Source organism: Cyprinus carpio, chromosome B6 (genome assembly GCF_018340385.1).
Source record: "Cyprinus carpio isolate SPL01 chromosome B6, ASM1834038v1, whole genome shotgun sequence".
NCBI lineage: Eukaryota > Metazoa > Chordata > Actinopteri > Cypriniformes > Cyprinidae > Cyprinus > Cyprinus carpio.
In genome coordinates, this window is record NC_056602.1 from 9,454,652 (window position 1) to 9,474,883 (window position 20,232).

The window sequence follows — 20,232 nt, forward strand, 5'->3', positions numbered from 1 at the left end:
ATAATAATAATAACCCGAGAGAGCTGAAGGTAAATAGCTGTTTTTAAGTGAGGTAGGTGTTTTGTTACTCTGGTATAAAAACCAATACAACTCATTATGAACTCATGGAACAGTAGCAGAACATAGCGCCACCACCCTTTCTCCACACAGTGGCGCTATTGCTTGAACAAGCTAATCAATCCTATTATGTCAAACAATGTGATTCACAAGTAACAGACAAATCAAATGCACATTTTGTCCTAAGCTTTATTGATGGCTTTTTAAAGCCGTTTAGAGTCGTTTTTAATGGGTGCAATAAGAAAAACCTGATCAACACTGGTGAACTTGAAATGGTATAAATTTTTAAAATATTTATATCTTTATCATGCGTGATTCTTCAACATGTTTTCTAGAAACACAGGGAGAGAAGTGGACAGGCCAAACGCACAAAGATGAGGAGTAAAGTTTGAAGGTTCATTAAATAGTACAAAATGAACACCATTATCTGCATCAGCGAAGAAATAAGAAGAAAGAATAAAAATGGACAAAAGGACATATTTAATGGTAAACGATTACAAATAGTAGGCCTATGCCTATTATGGAGTATCAAGGTCCATGAGAAACACACTGCAAGACAGTGAGATATTATAGTAATAAAACATTATAAATATATAGTTTTTTTTTTCTGGTTATTTACAGTCATGGCCAAAAATATCGGCACCCTTGGTAAATATAATCAAAGAAGGCTGTGAAAATTAATCTGCATTGTTAATCCTTTTGATCTTTTATTTAAAAAAAAATCTCAAAAATCTAACCTTTCACTGGATAATAAGAATTTAAAATGGGGGGAAATATCATTATGAAATAAATGTTTTTCTTCTAATACACATTGGTCACAATAAACGGCACCCTTTTATTCAATACTTTTTGAAACCTTTATTTGCCAGTTTAACAGCTCTATTTTTTCTTCTATAATGCCTGATGAGGTTAGAGAACACCTGGCAAGAGATCAGAGACCATTCCTTCATCCAGAATCTCTCCAGACCCTTCAGATTCCCAGCTCATGTTGGTGCTTCTTCTCTTCAGTTCATCACACTCATTTTCCGTAGGGTTCAGGTCAGAGGACTGGAATGGCCATAGCAGAAGTTTGGCTTTGTTCTCAGTGACCCATTTTTGTGTTGTTTTTGAGGTTTGTGTTTGGATTATTGTCCGGTTGGAAGATCAAAACATGGTCCATTATAAGAGTCAGCCACTTAGTGATCTGTTTGTATTTGATAGAATCCATGATGCCATGTATCTAAACAAGATGTCCAGGACCTCCAGCAGAAATATAGGCCCACAACATCAAAAATACACCAGTATATTTCATTGTACACATGGGGTACTTTTTTTCCCTGTGTTCACCAAACCCATCTTGAGTGTTTGCTGCTAAAAAGCTTTTTTTTTTTTTTTTTTTTTTTTTTATCTGACCATAGAAGCCAGTTCCATTTAAAGTTCCAGTTGTGTCTGATAACTGAATATGCTGGAGTTTGTTTTTGGATGAGCTAGGAGAATTTTTCTTGAAACCCTCCCAAACAACATGTGGTGATGTAGGTGCTGTTTGACAATTTTATTTTAGGTTTTCTGACCCCAAGACTCAACTTTTTTTCTGCATTTCTCCAGCTGTGTTCCTTGAAGAGTCTTTAGCCACTCAAACTCTCCTTCTCACCGCACATTAGGACGATATAGACACACGTCCTCTTCCAGGTTTCATAACATTTTCTGTTGGTTGGAAACTCTTAATTATTGCCCTGATGGTGGAAATGGGAATGTTCACTGCTCTAGCTCTTTTCTTAAAGCCACTTCACTAATTTGTGAAGCTCAGTTATCTTTTGCTGCACATCAGAAATATATTCTTTGGTTTTTCTCATTGTGGTGGATGATTAAGGGAATTTGGGCTTTGTTTTCCCCCATATTTATATTTCTGTGAAACAGGAAGCCTTGGATGGATAGATTCATGTTCATAATCACCCTGGAGTGATCAAAATTGTCAATATGAATGGGAATATACTTCTGAGATATTTTACTCATAAGAATTTCTAGGGGTCCCAATAATTGTGTCCAACGTGTATTTGAGAAAAACATTCATTTCATAATGATATTTCCCCCCATTTTAAATTCTTATTATCCAATGAAAGGTTAGATTTTTTAAAATAAAAGATCAAATGGATTAACAATGCAGATTAATTTTCACAGCCTTCTTTGATCATATTTACCACAGGTGCCAATATTTTTTCTCTTTATATATCAACTTTTTCTCTGCTCTTTTCAATATCCAGTAAGCAAGGTCTGACTTCTTTTCTGCAGAACATTATTGCTAAGCAAAGTATGCTGTTTTACATCACAGAAGGAATTTATTTTTCATTATAAGTCTTAATATTACTAAGTAAGTTTATGACTTCCATAATCATCCATTTTCTTCTCGTGACGTGTTTGTTACTGAATGAAGTTACATACAATACTCATACTTTCTTTGGAATTAGATGTCAAATGTTTCATAAAATGGCTATCTCTGTCTGATTTAGTTTCTGCAGAACACAAGAGGGCAGCAGAAGCTCATTAGGGGAGCAATGAGGAGTTTTTGTTGTGGGCAATCATCATTGGATCAGGGATTGTCTGGTAAGTGTGTCCACCTTTTGCTGGCAGAAGCCGAAATTACAGCAGTGGTGCCAAAAATCAGGTTTCCCTAAAGATGGACTTAAATAATAATAATAATAAAATAAATAAATAGTAGTATAAATTACATTATGAGCATGAAGCAACTTTCTCTATTAAAGGCCATTCAAAAATAACCATGAATTTTGAGAAAAGTTTTTAAGTAAATTGTTTTTAAAAAAGTAATGCATTGCATTATAGTAGATATTTAACCATGTTTTAGATCCAAACATGCACAGACACAGAAACAGACATGCTTTATCATGATAAGAAGTATACAACAGATGACACTGGTCTTATATTCTCTGTTTAATGGCATCAGATATTGATGACAGCATTTTAATACAGCAAGAACTCTGTTCTAGACAGACATAATATATCTAAGAGGTCATCATAAAAGATACAAGGTCATTACCATAAAAAGAAATAAATACAAATCAAGATCAATCCAAAAATCTGTGAGCATATCTCTCTTAAATAATGGTGTATAAACATACAATAATTGAAACAACATCAGTGTCAAAAACGAGAAATGACAACAGTGATATGCACCACAAAATGACTTGTAACAAATGATTTGCAAAACTGTAACAGATTCACATTTCACAGTAAATTTCACAAGTGCTTAGCACTGTACTGTCCTGTCTCCATGTATCGATATTCAATTTCTGAATGCACCTCTTATTAAAACGAGTAGAGCACAAAATGGCAGCATCATCTGTAAGTCGTTGCTGCCAGCTGAACACAGTGATACACTGATCTCACATCGTCGTTTTCTTCGCTGGTCCATAGAAGAAATGTGCCAAAAGTGCATTATTTTTACGTGAAGAGGGCATTGTTTTCATAAAGGATGACCTCAGAGTTAAAGCAACTGAGAGCATGGACCATGCATGATCAGTCTGAATGTATGAGGTTTCAAAAACGAATAAAACACACAATGCTAACCTAAAAAAGGCTTGTTTGTTTCCCAACAGTTCTTTTGCTGGTCTATGGGAGAACGGGAAATGACACTTGAAAATGGTGGAGCCTCAATATACACACACGAGAGGAATAAACAAGGCAAGAAGAATCATGTGACAACTCTAAGCCATGACGCTGATTACTGTAATGCTGCAGTAGGTGTTGCTTAAACTAAACACAATACAGTTTGCTATTGATAGTCAAGAATACAATATGAAATACAGCATAAACGTCTAAACTCTCCACTATGCATTATAAAGGGCCAGAATTCCGAAATAAATGACTAAACCCTTCATTGTGCACTACAGAGAGCCATTATGTGTATGTATGTGCGGTGATATTGAGCTTATGAAAGAGAACTGATCAGGTATGCAGTCTTTTGCTACTAATACAAATCAATGCAGTCAACATTTTCACTTCAAACTCACACTTGAAATGTAAATGTTCAATAACTATCGGTGCAAATTGAAATAGCCTATGCGTTGAGCGGATTTACTGTAGCTTAGCTTGAAGAAGGCTCGAATTTCTAATGTGCAGGACTTGTGTCACATCGTAATTAATGATCCTACTGTATTCTAGCTAAACAAGAGTCATCTCGTCAAGTATCCACTTTTCCAAAAGTGCCATCGGAAGGTCTGTAAAGTTTAGGAAAGGCCTTCAGCTGCAGACAGTTAAATGCATACTTGCGACATCCAACGTTCTTCATGGTATTCTCACGGCGGCAGCCCTCACTGGTAGGGGAAAGGGGCGGGATTGAGTGTGTGAAAACAAGTAGAAAACAAACAGAACATGAAGCAATGTTTAGAAAAATCACAAGCAAAAATTAGCACAGCCACAAAAGATGGCAGCAGACATCTCAGCAGTGTTATGAGCATGAGTATTATGGGTGAACATAGAAAGCGAATAAATGAACTAATCACATTAAAATACATTTAACATAAGTTGAAAATGCTAATGTTTTTTAGGTAGCACATAGGCAGTTAATGCTCTGAAGCAAATCTGACAAATGAAAATAAATCTTTAAGATCAGCAGACTTCATTGGTTGTGTATTAGGGTATGGTAAATAATTACATTTGATCAGGCCAACCATTGCAAGTGTCCCTCTTATTGGGATTCCAAAAATTCTGTTTTACAACTACACGTAACGTTTTATACAAATAAATATATTCTTTTTAAAAAATGTGCTTACACATAAATATCTTAGTAATATTCATATAATAACAATAAAACAATTCATATAAATTTCTTTAGTGAGTTGTAACAAATGTAAATGATATCGGTTAGCATGGTTTGGTACGATTTACTAGGGTGTAGGCCTTTGTCTACCAAACTGACCAGTTAGAAATGAAACATCAGTGCAATGTGTCCTTCTCATATTGTTTTGAACCCATATGACTGACTTTATTCCAAGGAACACAAAAGGAGAAATTCTAAAGAGTGTTCATGCTGCTTCATACAGTAAAAAGTGGATCAGAACAGAACCAGAGGCTATCAAGTTCTGAAAAAAAGCAATATAACTTGACTTGTGTGATGAACAGAATGATATTGAAGTTACTGAAAAGAGCAGCTTGGACACTCTACTAAATATCTCCTTTTAAATTCCACTACAGAAAGAAACATACAAAGGTATGTAAATGATCACAGATTTACCATTTTTGCATTAATGGACCACTTAATGTAAAAGAAAAAAAAATCCATGTGTAAAACGAGGTAGCGCTAAGGAATTTATTTGTGATATTTGAGTAAAAGGTTATATTTCAAATACTGTTAAAAAATATTGAAATAATATTTAAAAAATTTCAAATGTTGTAAGAAGCATAAAAAACAACACTGCATATATTAGGATTCTCAGAGAATGAAAGCTCAATAAAAACAAAAGAGCTGCCTCTGAGCACATTCATTATTCAAGCAAACCTAACAAGTCCACCAAACTATTCCCTAACCCAAGAAACTTATTTATTTCCCAAAACACTCAACAACGTAGTCCATCAATTCAAACCTACAACCTCTCTCTAAAACTATGGCTGCAAAATTTATCCAAAAATGTTTGATTATTATGGCTGCCACAATTAATCAAGTAAACCACCTATTTAGAATGCTTTATATATTTGGTCTAACATTGTAACCATTCACAAACATATATGTTGTAGAGGTCGACCGACAATGGATTTTACTGATACCGATAGCTAGGTTGGACCACACTGGCCGATACGATTAATCAACTGATAGTTTTTTAAATGGATACTAAACGAAAACTAAAACAGTGCTTTACTATTTTAAAAAAGCAGTAGCAGTACTGAACCATATTTGTAACTGAATAAACATATTAATATTAATTATTATATTGATCATTAAAGTTATTTCATAGTTTACTAATGTAAAAAAAAATGTAGCCTATTAGTAATAGTAAATGTTGAAATGAACACACTAGGAACAATACTTCTACAGCTTTCATTAATATTACAAATGGACTTTTACTGTTAAGTATTACCATTTAATTTTAACAGTCATGCTTAAAGATGGCCATCTTTAAATATCTACAGTACACAAGGCCATAGCATTAAAATTACATACATAGATTATTGATATTGTATGTGTACTCTCACACTTCATTTGCTTCTATTTTAGAACACTGCTATGATTATCTAATCTAATGTGTGTGTGTACACATACATATATATATATATATATATATATATATATATATATATATAATATATATATATATATATATATATATATATATATATATATATATATATATATATATATACATGTTTATGTAAGTTACACACTGGGCTAAAGCGTAGCACTGCGTCTAGGAGAAGTCACACACCAGGCGCATCACGTTCAATTCAAGCAGTGGTCTAAAACTGTTTATTTAATCACCAAACGGAGTTTGCTTCAAGAATGAACAATGTGGCATAAATGAGTTTGAAGTTTGGTGTTTAGAAAAACAGAGCAAAGGGAAAGAGAAAGTGCGATCTATATTACAGCTCTATATGAAGCATACAGATTGTATAGAGCCACAGAAAGAGCACAATACATAATGTATAGCCTAGGGTGAAGTCATTATGCACATTAACAATGATTTGGGACAAATATAATGTAATTTAATGGAAAACTATGTGAATAGCACTCTATTCCGTGGCAGGATTTTCTGTCGGCTGCATTTAAATGCGTGTTTGAAGTTTCCCGCTCTGTGTATTGTCACATGTCAAAACAAACAACACGTGCTGTTAGTGATTTCCGCCATCTAGAGGCTGCTCTCGCACTGTATAATTGCAGCGAACCCTTCTCAGCCACCCCAGCAACAGACGCAACCATGATGGTAAACGATAGTTCCGCCAATCAACTATCGGTGCCGATTGATCGGCAAAACCGATGAATCGGTCGACCTCTAATATATTGTGTGAATCAGTCATATTTTTTGTAATAACTTGCAGATGTGTTTTAATATAAATTTCAGCAATTAAATTCATAATTGAGATTACACGATCATGGGAAATAATCAACAATTTTATAATCATTCAGCCCTACCTAAAAACAATGATCAAACTTTAAAACAATCAAAACTGAGATCTATCCTTTAATTCTATTTGTTAAAACCTACCAGTGATCAGCCAAACCTTAGGCAGTATCTGACTATGAAACGTCAAAATCAGTCAGCAAAACCTTTCTCCAACTTAAATGTAGAAGACATCGTACTCAGAAAACAGCTCGAAACATTATCCTACATGATTTAAAACAAACAGGGAAAAATCTGGAAGTTATCTCTGAAATTTTTATGCAAACGAAACAAAAATAGACTCACAGAGCCACAACATCATTATAAATGAACCCCTTCAGCATCTCAGATGGAGATATTTTGAGACAGTCAATGTCTTTAGTGGGTCAGATGAAATGCACACTTTTATATATTTTTTATATATCAAGTTCTTGCAATGGGCAGCTCTGTTTAGAGCATGTAAGCTTAAGCAGTGCTAACTTGTAAACAGCAGATGTACTGGCCGTGGCATGTGGCCAGACAAATTTTACAAAGCACAGAGAGGCCATTTCTAATTTGGCACAAAGGGAAGCACAACTAAACTGTGAGTTCTGTAAAATTCTCTCATTGTAAACTTTTACATATAAAATATATATTTACACATAAAGAAGGGAAGAAATATGATGATTTGCAGCCTGCACGTCATGATTAGGAAACAAAGTGATTAGTTTATGTAAAACAACAAACATTCGATTCATCATTACTGCATAAGTGTCTTTACTTAAAGCAACATGTGGATGCTATTGTCATGATTTGTTCCAGATTTGACACAAAGATTTAACTTTTACCATCTAGCATGTCATCTATGCCTCAATTTGAGAAAAGAAACAAATTTACATTAATACACTTACAATGGAATCTGTACATGGTTGTTTTTTCAAAATTGTGTATTTCAATGTTAGACTTTAGTGCATACATGTAAATAAGGTTGTTTGTTTTTACAAATTGAGAGACAAGCCGAAATGATCTTATAAACGACTGCATGCCTCAGATGTGGTCAGCGGATCTTGTGCTGAACCCGGAACATTCCTTTACACAAAATACCTATTAAAACTACTGCCATGTACCTCCTGTCAGCTGACAGTGAAAACATCCTTAAAGACGTCCAACAAAATCTTGATGAAAATCAATTCTCAAGTGCATATTTAGATTTCCCTGACTGAAAATACAATCTTATTTGGCCAAATTTAATGGGCTCATTGAAAAGGCTGCAAACAGGTTAGTGCTGACCAATCTTGGTAAAAGAGCAACGTGTTCTTCCAGCCAAACATGGGAAGACATTGGCACACTTAATACCCTAAAGTGCAATACATTTTTAAAGCAAGTGCGATGATAGGTGAGATTAGCTTTGGCCAGGCCTTATCTTTGCATTCAGATAGAAACACATGGAAGACGCAACAAAATCGACCACAAAAATCACTGGAAAATTCCATGATACTGTTACAGAATAACAATATCTCATTATAGAGTGCAACAGTCGTATTCCGGAAGTAAAAATCTGTTAATTTTCTCCTTAGGGAAATTCATTTTTAATGATGACTTATAAACCTATAAAGACAGAAGTACAGTGAGTTGAGATCGAATGGTATATACTTTTGTTGAAGTCATCTTTTCGCATGATTCTGTACAGAAAATTCCACCAATCAGAGATTGGCGGCGAACAAATTGTGGCAAAACAGTTTGTGGGGAATGCCCAATCCCATAAACAATGCAGATGATATAACTGATTTGCTATGCTGTCAAAATACTTATTGCATATTTTGGAATAAACTTAAATAATTTCTATAGATGTAATAATCAACTTTAAATTAGTAGTTTCTATTTTTTCTTAATTGTTTTTTAACTTGATTGTAATTTGCTATGCTTCATGGGATTGTAGTTCTTTTCCTCACTGAAACGGTTAAACACAGTTTTGTACCTTTGTCTTTTGTCAAATTTCAATTACTTTTTTTTTTTCTTCAAATTTTAAGTTCATGATGTTGTGATTCGCCTTGTAGCTGCTTGGCTTGTTACATGGCTTATAATATTTTAACAAACACTTTTAGGAAAATCCCTATGGGGAAAAATTTCCGGAACAAACGCTGCTGAAAAAGTGTGCGGGCACTAATGCACTCTATTATATACATATTGAATTGACCACTAGCACAAATATGCATGTGCCTAAAAATAGTTTGTTATAATAACACAAATAAAACATTTCAATATTATAAGAATAATTAGTCTTGAATAAATAAATCAGTGTTAAATCTTAAATATTTATGAATATCTATTTTCAATGAATCCTCTAAAATAATCAGAATATTTGTCATGTCACAAATTACTGTACAAACTTTTCTCATCCATGATTACTTGAGAAAGAGAGAGACAGCGAAAGAGAGAGAGAGAGAGAGAGAGAGAGAGAGAGAGAGAGAGGGAGGTAAGGCAGAAATTAACACCAAGACCTTTAGACTGGCTGTTAGAGAGAAGAGCTGAATCAACCAGAAAGAATTCAGCATTGTCTGCACACAGCTCCTCATCCAGAGGAGGAAGAAACAGAAAAACAGAGAAAGGAAGTGCTGAGATTGCCAGGGTGAGAGAAAGAGAGAAAGAAAAATGGAAAAGGGGGTCTCAGGCTCAGCTGCAGCGGAGTTTGGCCAGCAGGTAGGCTATGCTGAGGAACACCCAGACGATGAGCAGGTTTGGGCTCAGGGCCAGAAGGGGCAGAGAGTAGAGCAGACTGGGGTCCAGCCTGAAGTCACGTATGGGCAATAAGCCGCTCAGGTTCTTCTGAGTTACCCCCTCCCTGGTCCCAATGCTGCAGAGAGGGGCAGGGACGGAGGGGCGGGGACGAGGGAGCGGCAGCAAGGGTCAGAGAAGACAAACAGAATGGGGCGACATGCACAGGATGTGGTGACGTGACCATTGGCGTGGTTCCAACATGAATGTAAAGTAAAAACGAAATGAAAAATTAATTGCAGACACAATGAAAAGGTGTCGAGTTGAATCCATCCGTCAGATGTTGATGCAAACAAAAAGTAAATCCGACATAAAACAGACAATGTGAATTAGGAAAAGAAATACAGACACAGAGAAGGGAAGGAGAGAGAATAAAGAAAGAGAAAATTAAGAGTGATGTTCTGCATCTCTGCCGTTTAAAGTAAAGAACGTTAAAGAGATTGGTTCTCCATGTTGGACAGAAGGGGCGTATGTAGGGCTGCTGCTGCCATGCAAATCAAGCGTGCTGTGTCCTCCCAGCATGCAACAGGCCAACAGAGCCATCATAACAAACCAACTGCGAACATAAAAACAATCTTGTGTACAGTGTCTCTGCATCCATCTGTTTTGTATCCAGGCTTGTGAAGGAGAGTACATTTTTAGGTACATATAGACTGCTGGCTTTCTTTGAGATTATTCATTTCAAGTCACTCAGCCTCATACACACAGGGGACAGCAGCACAGCACAGTGCATTGTGGGTAGAACTTTACCTTAACATCCAATTTATTAACCTCGGTTAATTAATTAGACATTGAACTAACAATAAAGAACATTTTTACAGCATTTATTCTTACCTACTTTAGGTAAGGTAAGAATAGGGTTATTTTTAGGTTTTTAATTTATAAATTCATTATTTTTTTTTTTTTTGTTTGAATACTTTATCAAATTTATACAAATCAAAATGTTTTAGTATAGACTACCATTCAAAAGTTTGGGGTCAGTAAGACTTTTTATTGTCTTTTAAAGTCTCTTATTCTCACCAAGGCTGCATTTATGTGAACAAACATAGATAAAACAGTAATACTGTGAAATTTTATTACAACTTTTTTAATAAATATATTTTAAAATGAAATGTATTGTTGTGATGGCAAAGTGAAAATTTCAGCATCTATTACTCTTTAGAGTCAAATTATCCTTTAGAAATCATTCAAATATTCTGATTTGGTGATTTCTTATTATTGTCAGGGTTAAAAAGAGTTGTGCTGATTTATATTTTTGTGGAAACCGTGTAACCTTTTACATCATAAATGTCTTTACTGTCACTTTAAATCAACTGAATGTATCCTTGCTTAAAATAATTAATTTCTTTCAAAAAAGGAAATCTTACTAACCAAACAGCGGTGTATGTAGAAGTTAACATTATCTAGAAGAATATATGCTGTAAACTGTGCATTGCTAGTTTATGACACCCAATGCATTAACAAATGTAAATGAATTAAACCTTATTGCAAAGAGTTACCACTGAGTATTTACTGAGACTATAAAACAGCAATGAAACCTTCCTGTACTCATCTTGTCTCTTTCATCAGCTTCAACAGGACAGATAAACAGTTTTCTATACAAATTTAACTACATATGTTTGTTTAGATCTGTCCTTAGATTGCACAGGAGACAAGAGGAGACAATTATGTGACAAAACTGACAATTTTATACCCATATTTATAAGCACAGAACATCTGGCAAGCACACAGCCAAACAAATCAGCAGATTCAAAGTTTCAGCAGTTTCCTCACACTCTACAGGAGCAATTTATTTGTGTTTACACCTCTCGTAAAGCGTGGAGAGAAGGGATGAAATATGGAATTGTGGAGTGGGAAGGAACAAACACCCTAAACGAGTGAGTAAATATAAAAGTAATGAACACATTAAGCCACATAAGCCACAAAGCAATAAAGACAGAAAAGTGTTACTGAAAACACCAAGAAGCCACAAGCAATGAGGGATGATGCATTGGAGGGTATCCTTCAGAGAGAAAGTGAAAGGAAGAAAAGAGAAAAAGAAAAAGAGAGACATCCCCAAATCGTGCAATGCTTATGAACTGAAGTGCAGGCAGTTGTTCAGGAGTCTTACCTGCGCATGCAGTCAAGGGCCTGGGTGAAGACCTGTGGGGCCATGCCATGCTCATGCTGCAGGATCAGACACTGCTCCAAAGTCACTGACATAGCAGTGCGGTCCTTGGCACTTTTACAGCTGGTAAAACGTACTCCATTTAGTCGCCGACAAATCTGAGTGAAGGGGCACAAATATTGTGTTACAGCAAATTCACATATTCACCATATTCACACTCATTCCAGTTCAGCATTTAAGTATCTTTGGAAAATGGCACTAGGATTATTAAAAGGCCTTCAGATGCAATATATACACTTTTTGACTTCATATGTTCATGTTATTAAGGGTGCAGCAATTAACCCAGTGGTTCTCAATCCTTTTGACTTGAAGGCCCCCTCATGATCCAACACAATATTCAATAAAATTGGCTAAGACAGATATTTCTGTTGTAATTATGATAATACAGCTTTTCAGACTTTTTATTAGCAGAAACTAGGAGTGTTGATATATTAAATTAAAGATAAATCATTTTGTGATCCCAGAGCATCTAAAATTCTTATTCTGTATATTATTTAATAATAAAAACATTATTGGGGAAGAAATAAAGAATTAGGATTAGGAATTAGAATAGGATTTCAGTTTGTATCCTAATATTTTATGATTTTAGCATTTTAATATATATGATTAGGAATTAGGATAGGATTTCAGTTTGTATCCTAATATTTTATGATTTTAGCATTTTAATATATATAACGATTTTTTAATTAATTAACTTTTTAAAGATTTTTTAATGAAACAATTTAAGTCTTCTTTTGTTGGCACCTTGGAAGTTTTGTCATTTTACACTTAAAATATGATGAAGAGCTTGCATGCTCAAAACATCACCTATGTGATAGCCTGTTATTAAATTTTTGTATATTTGGAACCCAGGTGTATTTTCATTATCAATTTTTTGTCAATCACCCTGTTCGAGAGTTTTTCCAGGGATGTGTGTGCACTTTTGTTTCGATTCCATGTTTACACTCAGGGTTTTTTGGTTTTTGTGTGTGAACCCGCCCAATTGCTAATCAAAACTAGCCCAATCTCATTCCGGGGGTAAAATACACATTTTTGTCTGGGCTCCCCTGGTAAAATTCGCACTCCAGGGGCTAAATATCACATTACTTGGGTCACTTCTACCCGCGGCATTTAGCCTGATTACACAGGAATACTGAGGACTTGGCAACATAGTTTACACTTAGTATATGTACTCTAAATGTTAGATTTTAGCTTCAACAATAACTTGTCTTTTAAAAATGTAATGTAAACTGTCTGAAATCATAATTATCAGACTACATCTGGCCTCAATGTTGTGCGCTTATGTCAAAAGACAGAGGTGACGTGCAATGTGTATTCTTAGACACTGTAGCTCGACTCTAATGTAGCTTAATTATAACTACACATGCAAAATGACTGAATGTGATCCGCCAATATACCTGAACAAGCATTATGCCTACTGTATGTGCATAAGACTGCAGCAAAATACATCAATGCAAATTATATTTGACTTCTATTGGATTATTCGTAACGAAGATTTATTTTTTCAGGGTTTTACATAGGCTTGCAGTTTCTTTTCTTCTCTATGTATAACTATACAATAATTTAGTGATAAAGAGAACTGCTGTGATTAAAACGGATTGCAAGAGGACACCTCACAACGTAAACATTTAATATTTCTATTTTCAGAGGTGTCAGTACAAATGAGATGTTTTTGTACGCAAACATGGATTTTACTCTATTTTGGACATGAAAACTATGGGTGATGAAGTTTTTTTTTTTTTTAAATGAGAATAGTTTTAAATGAAAACAATGCCAAATGGGTTTGAGCAATTATTTGACTATAATTCAGTAGTAGAAGAACTGTTACCTCTGCAGCCTGCCACAAGATGTCTACATTTTTATTTTTCCTAGCATGAACATTTTGACCAAGGAACCGCAACAGCTCTGGGAGACACGTCTGACTACGAGAGCGAGGAAGACCTGAGAGAGACAGAAAATTAAAACCAGACTGACTTGCATAATTCAAATTTATTTTTCGTCATGTAGAGAGGGAAAAAAAACATTAGAGAAGAGTGATGACTTACAGTCGTCAGGTAAAACCTCTTTGAACTGCTGGTAGTAAGAGCCAAGACGTGCCAGGCTCTCCACATTGATGAGCTCCTGAAGCGATGTGTCTCCAAACCTACAACACAAACATTTCGATCTTCAATCTGAACACAAGTGTATGCCAAACTGAAAAAGAGATCAGATAAATCAAACAGTTATGATATAATGTTATTTGCTGATGTTATGCAAGCACTCTTGAGGGGTGTTTTACATAATCAGGACTCACTTCTCGGCGAGCGTTTGCTGCTCGTTGATGCCCACGTTGAACAGCACCGGCTGTACCCGCAGCAGCATGCCATTCTGGATCTCCCTTGGCAATGCATCAAACATGCTTCCCGGGAGCGGGATGCGAACGTTGAACCCGTCTCTATTTCCGGTGATCACCGGCAGCATGTCGGGGGAAGAGGTAGAGATGGCCTGCGTCACCTTGAATGTCACGTTTCGAAGATCCAATATTCCTATGCTCATGTCCTCTAACATGGCTAATTCCTCTCCTGTGAAACATACACACAACAAAGCAAAACCACTGTAGCCAGTGTAACATGTTTCAGAACAGAGCGCTTCACTCACATAGATGTAATGAATAAGAATTGTGCTCTAAATGAGTTCTCATAAAAGAGATTCAGTGGTCACTGTGTATCCAGGTTCAAAGTACTGGCATACTGTATGTGTGTAAGTGTGTGTTTACCATAAGTACTTAATAGGCACTCGAACTGAGCAAGCAGACCGATGGTGTAAAGCTGTCTCAGGAAACCGTCGTCACGGAGACAGTTTCTCAGTTTGATGATGAAGCCACAAATTAGTGCTGTGAGCTTAAGAGAGGCAAAAAGAAAGAAAAATACAGAGCAAGAAGACATTTGTCAAAGAATGACAGAAAAAAAAACTATTTCATTCCAAACCCGTAAGACTTTTGTGAATCTCCGGAACACAAATGAAGATATTTTTCATGAAACTGTGTGATTTCTCTCCCTCCAATGAAAATCCATTCATCCAAAACTTTGACACTATGAAAAGTTCATAAAAACATTGTAAAAGAAATCCATATGTATCAAAGTCTTCTCAAGAGACCTGATCACTTAATATGATGAAAATATTTAATTTATGCTTTTTTCCCACATAAGCACTGATTAGTGCACATACAACTGCTTGATTCATATCAATTTATTTTACAGTCTTTTTGAATTGGCTTTCATTTCAGTGACAGACATCTCTCAAGTTTTATTAAAAATATCTTAATTTGTGACCCTGGACCACAAAACCAGTGCTAAGTAGCACGGGTATGTTTGTAGCAATAGCAAAAAATACATTGTATGGGTCAAAATTATAGATTTTTCTTTTATGCCAAAAATCATTAGGAAATTAAGTAAAAATCATGTTCCATGAAAATTTCCTACCGTGAATATATCAAAACTTATTTTTTTATTACTAATATGCATAGCTAAGGACTTCATATGGACAACTTTAAAGGCTCAATATTTAAGTTTTTTGCACCCTCAGATTCCAGATTTTTAAACAGTTTTATCTTGGCCAAATACTGTCCTATCCTAGCAATCAATGGAAAGCTTATGTATTCTGCTTTCGAATGATGTATAAATCTCAATTTCAAAAAATTGACCCTTGTGAATGGCTCTGTAGTCCAGGGTCACATTTGTGTTTTGAAGATGATCCGAAGTCTTCTAGGCTTGGAAAGACATGAGGTTGAGTAAATGATTTTTAAGGATGAACTATTCCTTTAAGGTTATGGAGGTGTTCACTAATGTGTTTGTTTGAGAACTAACTGTCTGGCAGAAGACCACGTCTCGGCGGTACTGCAGGTTGAGGTCCATTGCGATGGTGGGTGCGCTGTCTTGCATGAGCAAGAAAACCATTGACTTCTTGGCTTTGTCGCTCATCATGGCCACACACTCCGTTAGGGTCGTCAAGAGGGGATACAGAGCCTCGCTCCACTCACCTGACACACACAAAGAATCTGCTGCTAATATCTTTATTAAACATCACATATTTACATGTTTCTTTAAATTCTCTTGTTTCACTTTAAAGACCACATGAAATCAAAATGTAAGGTTTCCTGCTTTTAGTCCGGTTATTGAAAGATTTCAATTTTGTCATCATTTATTCACCCTCATGTTGCATTATTAGAATTCCGTTTATCTGTGCAGCACAAATGCAGATATTTTTAAATGAAATCTGAAAGATTTCTGTCCCTTCATTGAAAGTCTATTCCACTAAACTTCATTAAAGACACTGTGAAAGTAAACCATACAAATAGAGCAGTCTGTTCAACAAATAAATAGTAATCTAAACTCAAATGTGCTTGCATGATGTGCGAGAACCAACAAAGTCGCACGAGCACAAGTTTGAAGAACCAATGAGGTTTGAGCTTCTGTTGACCATATTTGATGGGCTCTATGTATGTGCGTTAATCAATGTTTACATGCGAATAAAAAAGCCTAAATTGAGGTGGTTGTGTCTCTTCAGAGGACTGAAATAGCTTGATTCATATGGATTACATTTCTATTTTTATGAACTTTTGGATGTGTTAAAGTTTTGGCAATCAGAAAATCTCTCAGATTTAATTTAAATGTTATTCATTTATGTTTTGAAGATAAATTAAGGTCTTATGGGATTGGAACAACGTAAGGGTGAGTAACTGATGGCTGTATTTTGATGTTTGTGTGAACTAACCCTTTAAGGTAATCTCTCTACTAGTTTAATAGTAAACACTGACAAAAAATTATTTTAGGAGATATATGCCCATCAAGTTTACAATCCATCTTTTTCAGGAATACAGATTTGAAAAGGTGATGAGATTTATTTTTTTATTTTTCAATTAAATTTCTAGAACTGGAAAGTCTGTTTGCCCCAGAAATTATAAATACCACTATAATCAGGGTGCGATTTGCCGGGGGGGATGGGGGGAATTTCCCCCCTCTGGTCTATGCATCCCTGTCTCTGCTGAATTACTTTTATCCCTGGTGGGGATAAAAACATCCCGCAAACCCGCTCTGACGTCCTGATCTGAATCAAATGATTCGCGATACGCGATCCAATTAGAGCGCTTCGAAACAGTGAATCATTTTGCGACTCAATGGTTTAAAAGATTCTGAGTTTTAAAAAGCTCTGTTGTGTTCTTTGCTCACTTTCTCTATATAAATTTGTTGTTTGAATAACCGTGGACATTAAATCATTACAATTAATAGGCCTGATGTAGGCCTACAATGTTTTTATGAAACTGAGATCACACTAAATACAGTTTCCGTCGTATTAAAAACATTTCATAAAAATGTATTTTTTTTTTTTTCACAAATCACACCCTGACTATAATAATATGCTTCCTGTAAGAGTGTGGTAGTAGTAGTAGTAGTAGCAGCACATTTTTATTTAATGCCATGTCAGCATCTCAGGCTATTTTCATGGCAAAAACAATTACAAAAATACAAGTATAACAAATACAACACCAACAAACAAATGCAAATTATGTTACACAAGATTCCTATAAGAGTGAATTATATTTTAATATACTGTATGTATACTTTTTAGTATATATTTTAAGCATTTTTATATGCTACTGGCCATTTAAAAAAGGGACAAACTCTTTGATATGTTGTGCCACAACTTCCTGTTTAAATAAAATATTTTGACACATCAGGGGTAACAAGCCAATTCAGAAGGACTTTAAAAGTAAACGTGGGTGGACAGAGTTCAGAAAACAGTAGCAATGACAAGTTTACAAGAAACACCATTTACAAGGATGAACAACAACAACAGATGTGACATAAAAGTGAACACTAATTCAGCAAAAGCGCATAAGCAAGGGGAAGGGGCTCCTACCTGGGTAACTCTCCTCTCCACTGCTGCTGCTGCCATCTAGAGGATGGAGGTGCAACATGCAACCATTAACTTAGCGAGTGCAACTAGCATAGTGCACGCAGCTCACATAGACATTGAATACAACATAAGACAGCAGCAACTTTACAACACAGAATTAACAACTACTGTTTTTCCACTCAAATGCAAAGTGGAATGCTGGATAGGTTTGCCTAGATACAATATGCAAGTGATATTCACAGCTGCCTGGCAAGCTAATGATTTCATAGTTATTATATAATGGAAAAGGCTACTGTAAATCAAAGCATGCTGGCACTGCCAAGTGACTAACTGGCACAGACAGCCAGCACCAGACACACAGCCTGTGAGCCTGTTAGCCAGCCAGCCAATCAAACGAGAGCACCCGGTCACATGTTCACAGTAGGCAAATATGCTGGGTCAAACAACAGAATGTTCCAGAAACATGTTCCAGAGACATGGCACATCAACAGAGAGTCAACACACATTCATTAACATAAACTGTGGAATTCACTTGGATGTCAGTTTTTCCATACATTCATATTGCTTTGTTTTGGCAAAAAGTAAACAAATATACACTTACTACTAGACTCAAATCAGACAACATACACAATGATGTATAATAGATACCTAGGTAAAAAATACAGATGATGAGGTGGATTAGAAACAATGGGAGAAGAATTTCAAGCCACAACCAGTCAAGTAAAAGTAATATAAATGCTAGTTGCTATGGCAGCATGCAAACCTGTTTGAAGACAAACAGGTGACAGGGTTTGTGAAAAACAGAGAATGAAAGTGTAATAATAACTAGAAAAGAAAGAAGAGAAGAGTATGTACATGTGTTAGTGTCTGTACCACTATAGAAACACAATGGACAAGCAGCAGGGAATGTGAAGCAGAAAGGCAGAAAAATTTAACATTTGAAATTGATGAGACTCTGCCAACTAGGCCTGATGCTGTTCTTAAAAATATAACAGAGAGAGAGAGAGAGAGAGAGAAGGTGTGAACAAGACAGTGAAAGGCACCTACAGGCATGCGTTTCTGCATTAACAGGGCATGCAGGGTTCAGATCGGGTGGTGAAGATGAAGGTGATGATGGTGACGGTGATGGTGAAGGTGACTGTTGTTGCGGTTCAGGGACCGAGGAAGGCTCCTCCATGCAGGCAGGGTTGATCCAGAAGGCTTTTGTTTTCCCATTACCTTTCTTAATGGTGCCACTTTGCTGGTCAGTCTGGAACATGTCCTCACTGCTGCTGCTGTGCAAACGGTCCCTCTGCAGCAGTTTGTCCACTCGCTGGATGATACACTCCAGACTTTTGTCAACATTCCCCCACACCTTTTCCTGTGACAAAGAAACTGTTTGTACAAAGTGCAAATTTTGGGCACAAACACATGCATGAAAACATTTTTAAACAAATGATGCACTCATTCAAATTTTTTTGTCCCCCAAAATTAACACTTCAAAAAATTCATAACACCATAAAAGATTCTGAATTGAGCGGTTTAATCCAAGTCTTCTGAAAGGACACAATCACATAATAGGATTTAATTTAGGCTTTTATTTACATTGCTAAAATGACAAAAGTGAAAGCATGCATTTTTATAATAGTTGTAATAATGTTTATTGTTTTAGGAATAGTTAATTTATTGGGGAGAATTTTCTTCATCTGGGTTTAAATAAAACCAATATTGAGCAAACCTGATCAAATGAAACCTGAAACCAAACCAAAAACTGATCAAATTGATAAACTTGATGACAGTATGTGACAGTAAAGTTTTTTTTTTAAAATAATATTATTTTGAATGATTTATTCATTAAAGAGTCCTGAAAAAAAATGTAACATGATATCCACAGAATATTTAGCAGTACAACTGTTCTATACATTGATAATTACAAGAAATGTTTCTTGCACACCAAATCAGCATATTAAAAAAGATTTCTGAAGGATTGTGTGACACTAAAGACTGGAGTAATGACTGCTGCTGGAGTAAATTCAGCTTCGCCATCACATTACACTTTAATATACTAAAATAGAAAATAGTTATTTATGATCAAGCAAATAAATGCCTGAGAGACTTCTTTCAAAAACTTGGACTTCAAACTTTTGAATGATAGTAAATAAATGTGTCAAGATTAACAACAGATCTGAACACATCAGATTAAAGAATATTTTAATTCATATATCCAAACTGCTGTCTGAGAATGTAAAATGTGTAAATATTGTCAGTTAATATTTTACACTTTATTTAAAGGAT

The 20,232-nt window shown here is 35.5% G+C and overlaps 1 protein-coding gene across 11 annotated transcripts in view; it reads right to left on the minus strand.

Annotated features, from left to right (window-relative positions):
* Positions 1-2,967: 2,967 nt before the first annotated feature.
* The window catches only part of LOC109057125 (inositol polyphosphate-4-phosphatase type I A-like), a 47,491-nt gene continuing 30,226 nt past the window's right edge, over positions 2,968-20,232 (minus strand). For 4 of the 11 annotated variants that reach the window (XM_042725620.1, XM_042725619.1, XM_042725618.1 and 1 more), the window contains 9 exons: positions 19,006-19,318; positions 17,962-17,997; positions 15,909-16,081; positions 14,819-14,942; positions 14,357-14,624; positions 14,109-14,206; positions 13,892-14,004; positions 12,007-12,161; positions 9,122-9,975 (listed from right to left, as the gene is read on the minus strand). In XM_042725620.1, the coding sequence (XP_042581554.1) occupies positions 9,795-9,975; positions 12,007-12,161; positions 13,892-14,004; positions 14,109-14,206; positions 14,357-14,624; positions 14,819-14,942; positions 15,909-16,081; positions 17,962-17,997; positions 19,006-19,318 (1,461 nt within the window). In that variant the 3' untranslated portion in view covers positions 9,122-9,794. Of the gene's footprint in view, positions 4,365-9,121; positions 9,976-12,006; positions 12,162-13,891; positions 14,005-14,108; positions 14,207-14,356; positions 14,625-14,818; positions 14,943-15,908; positions 16,082-17,961; positions 17,998-19,005; positions 19,319-20,232 lie in introns of those variants that run through there. The other 7 variants (XM_042725627.1, XM_042725622.1, XM_042725626.1 and 4 more) reach the window with 5 other exon arrangements.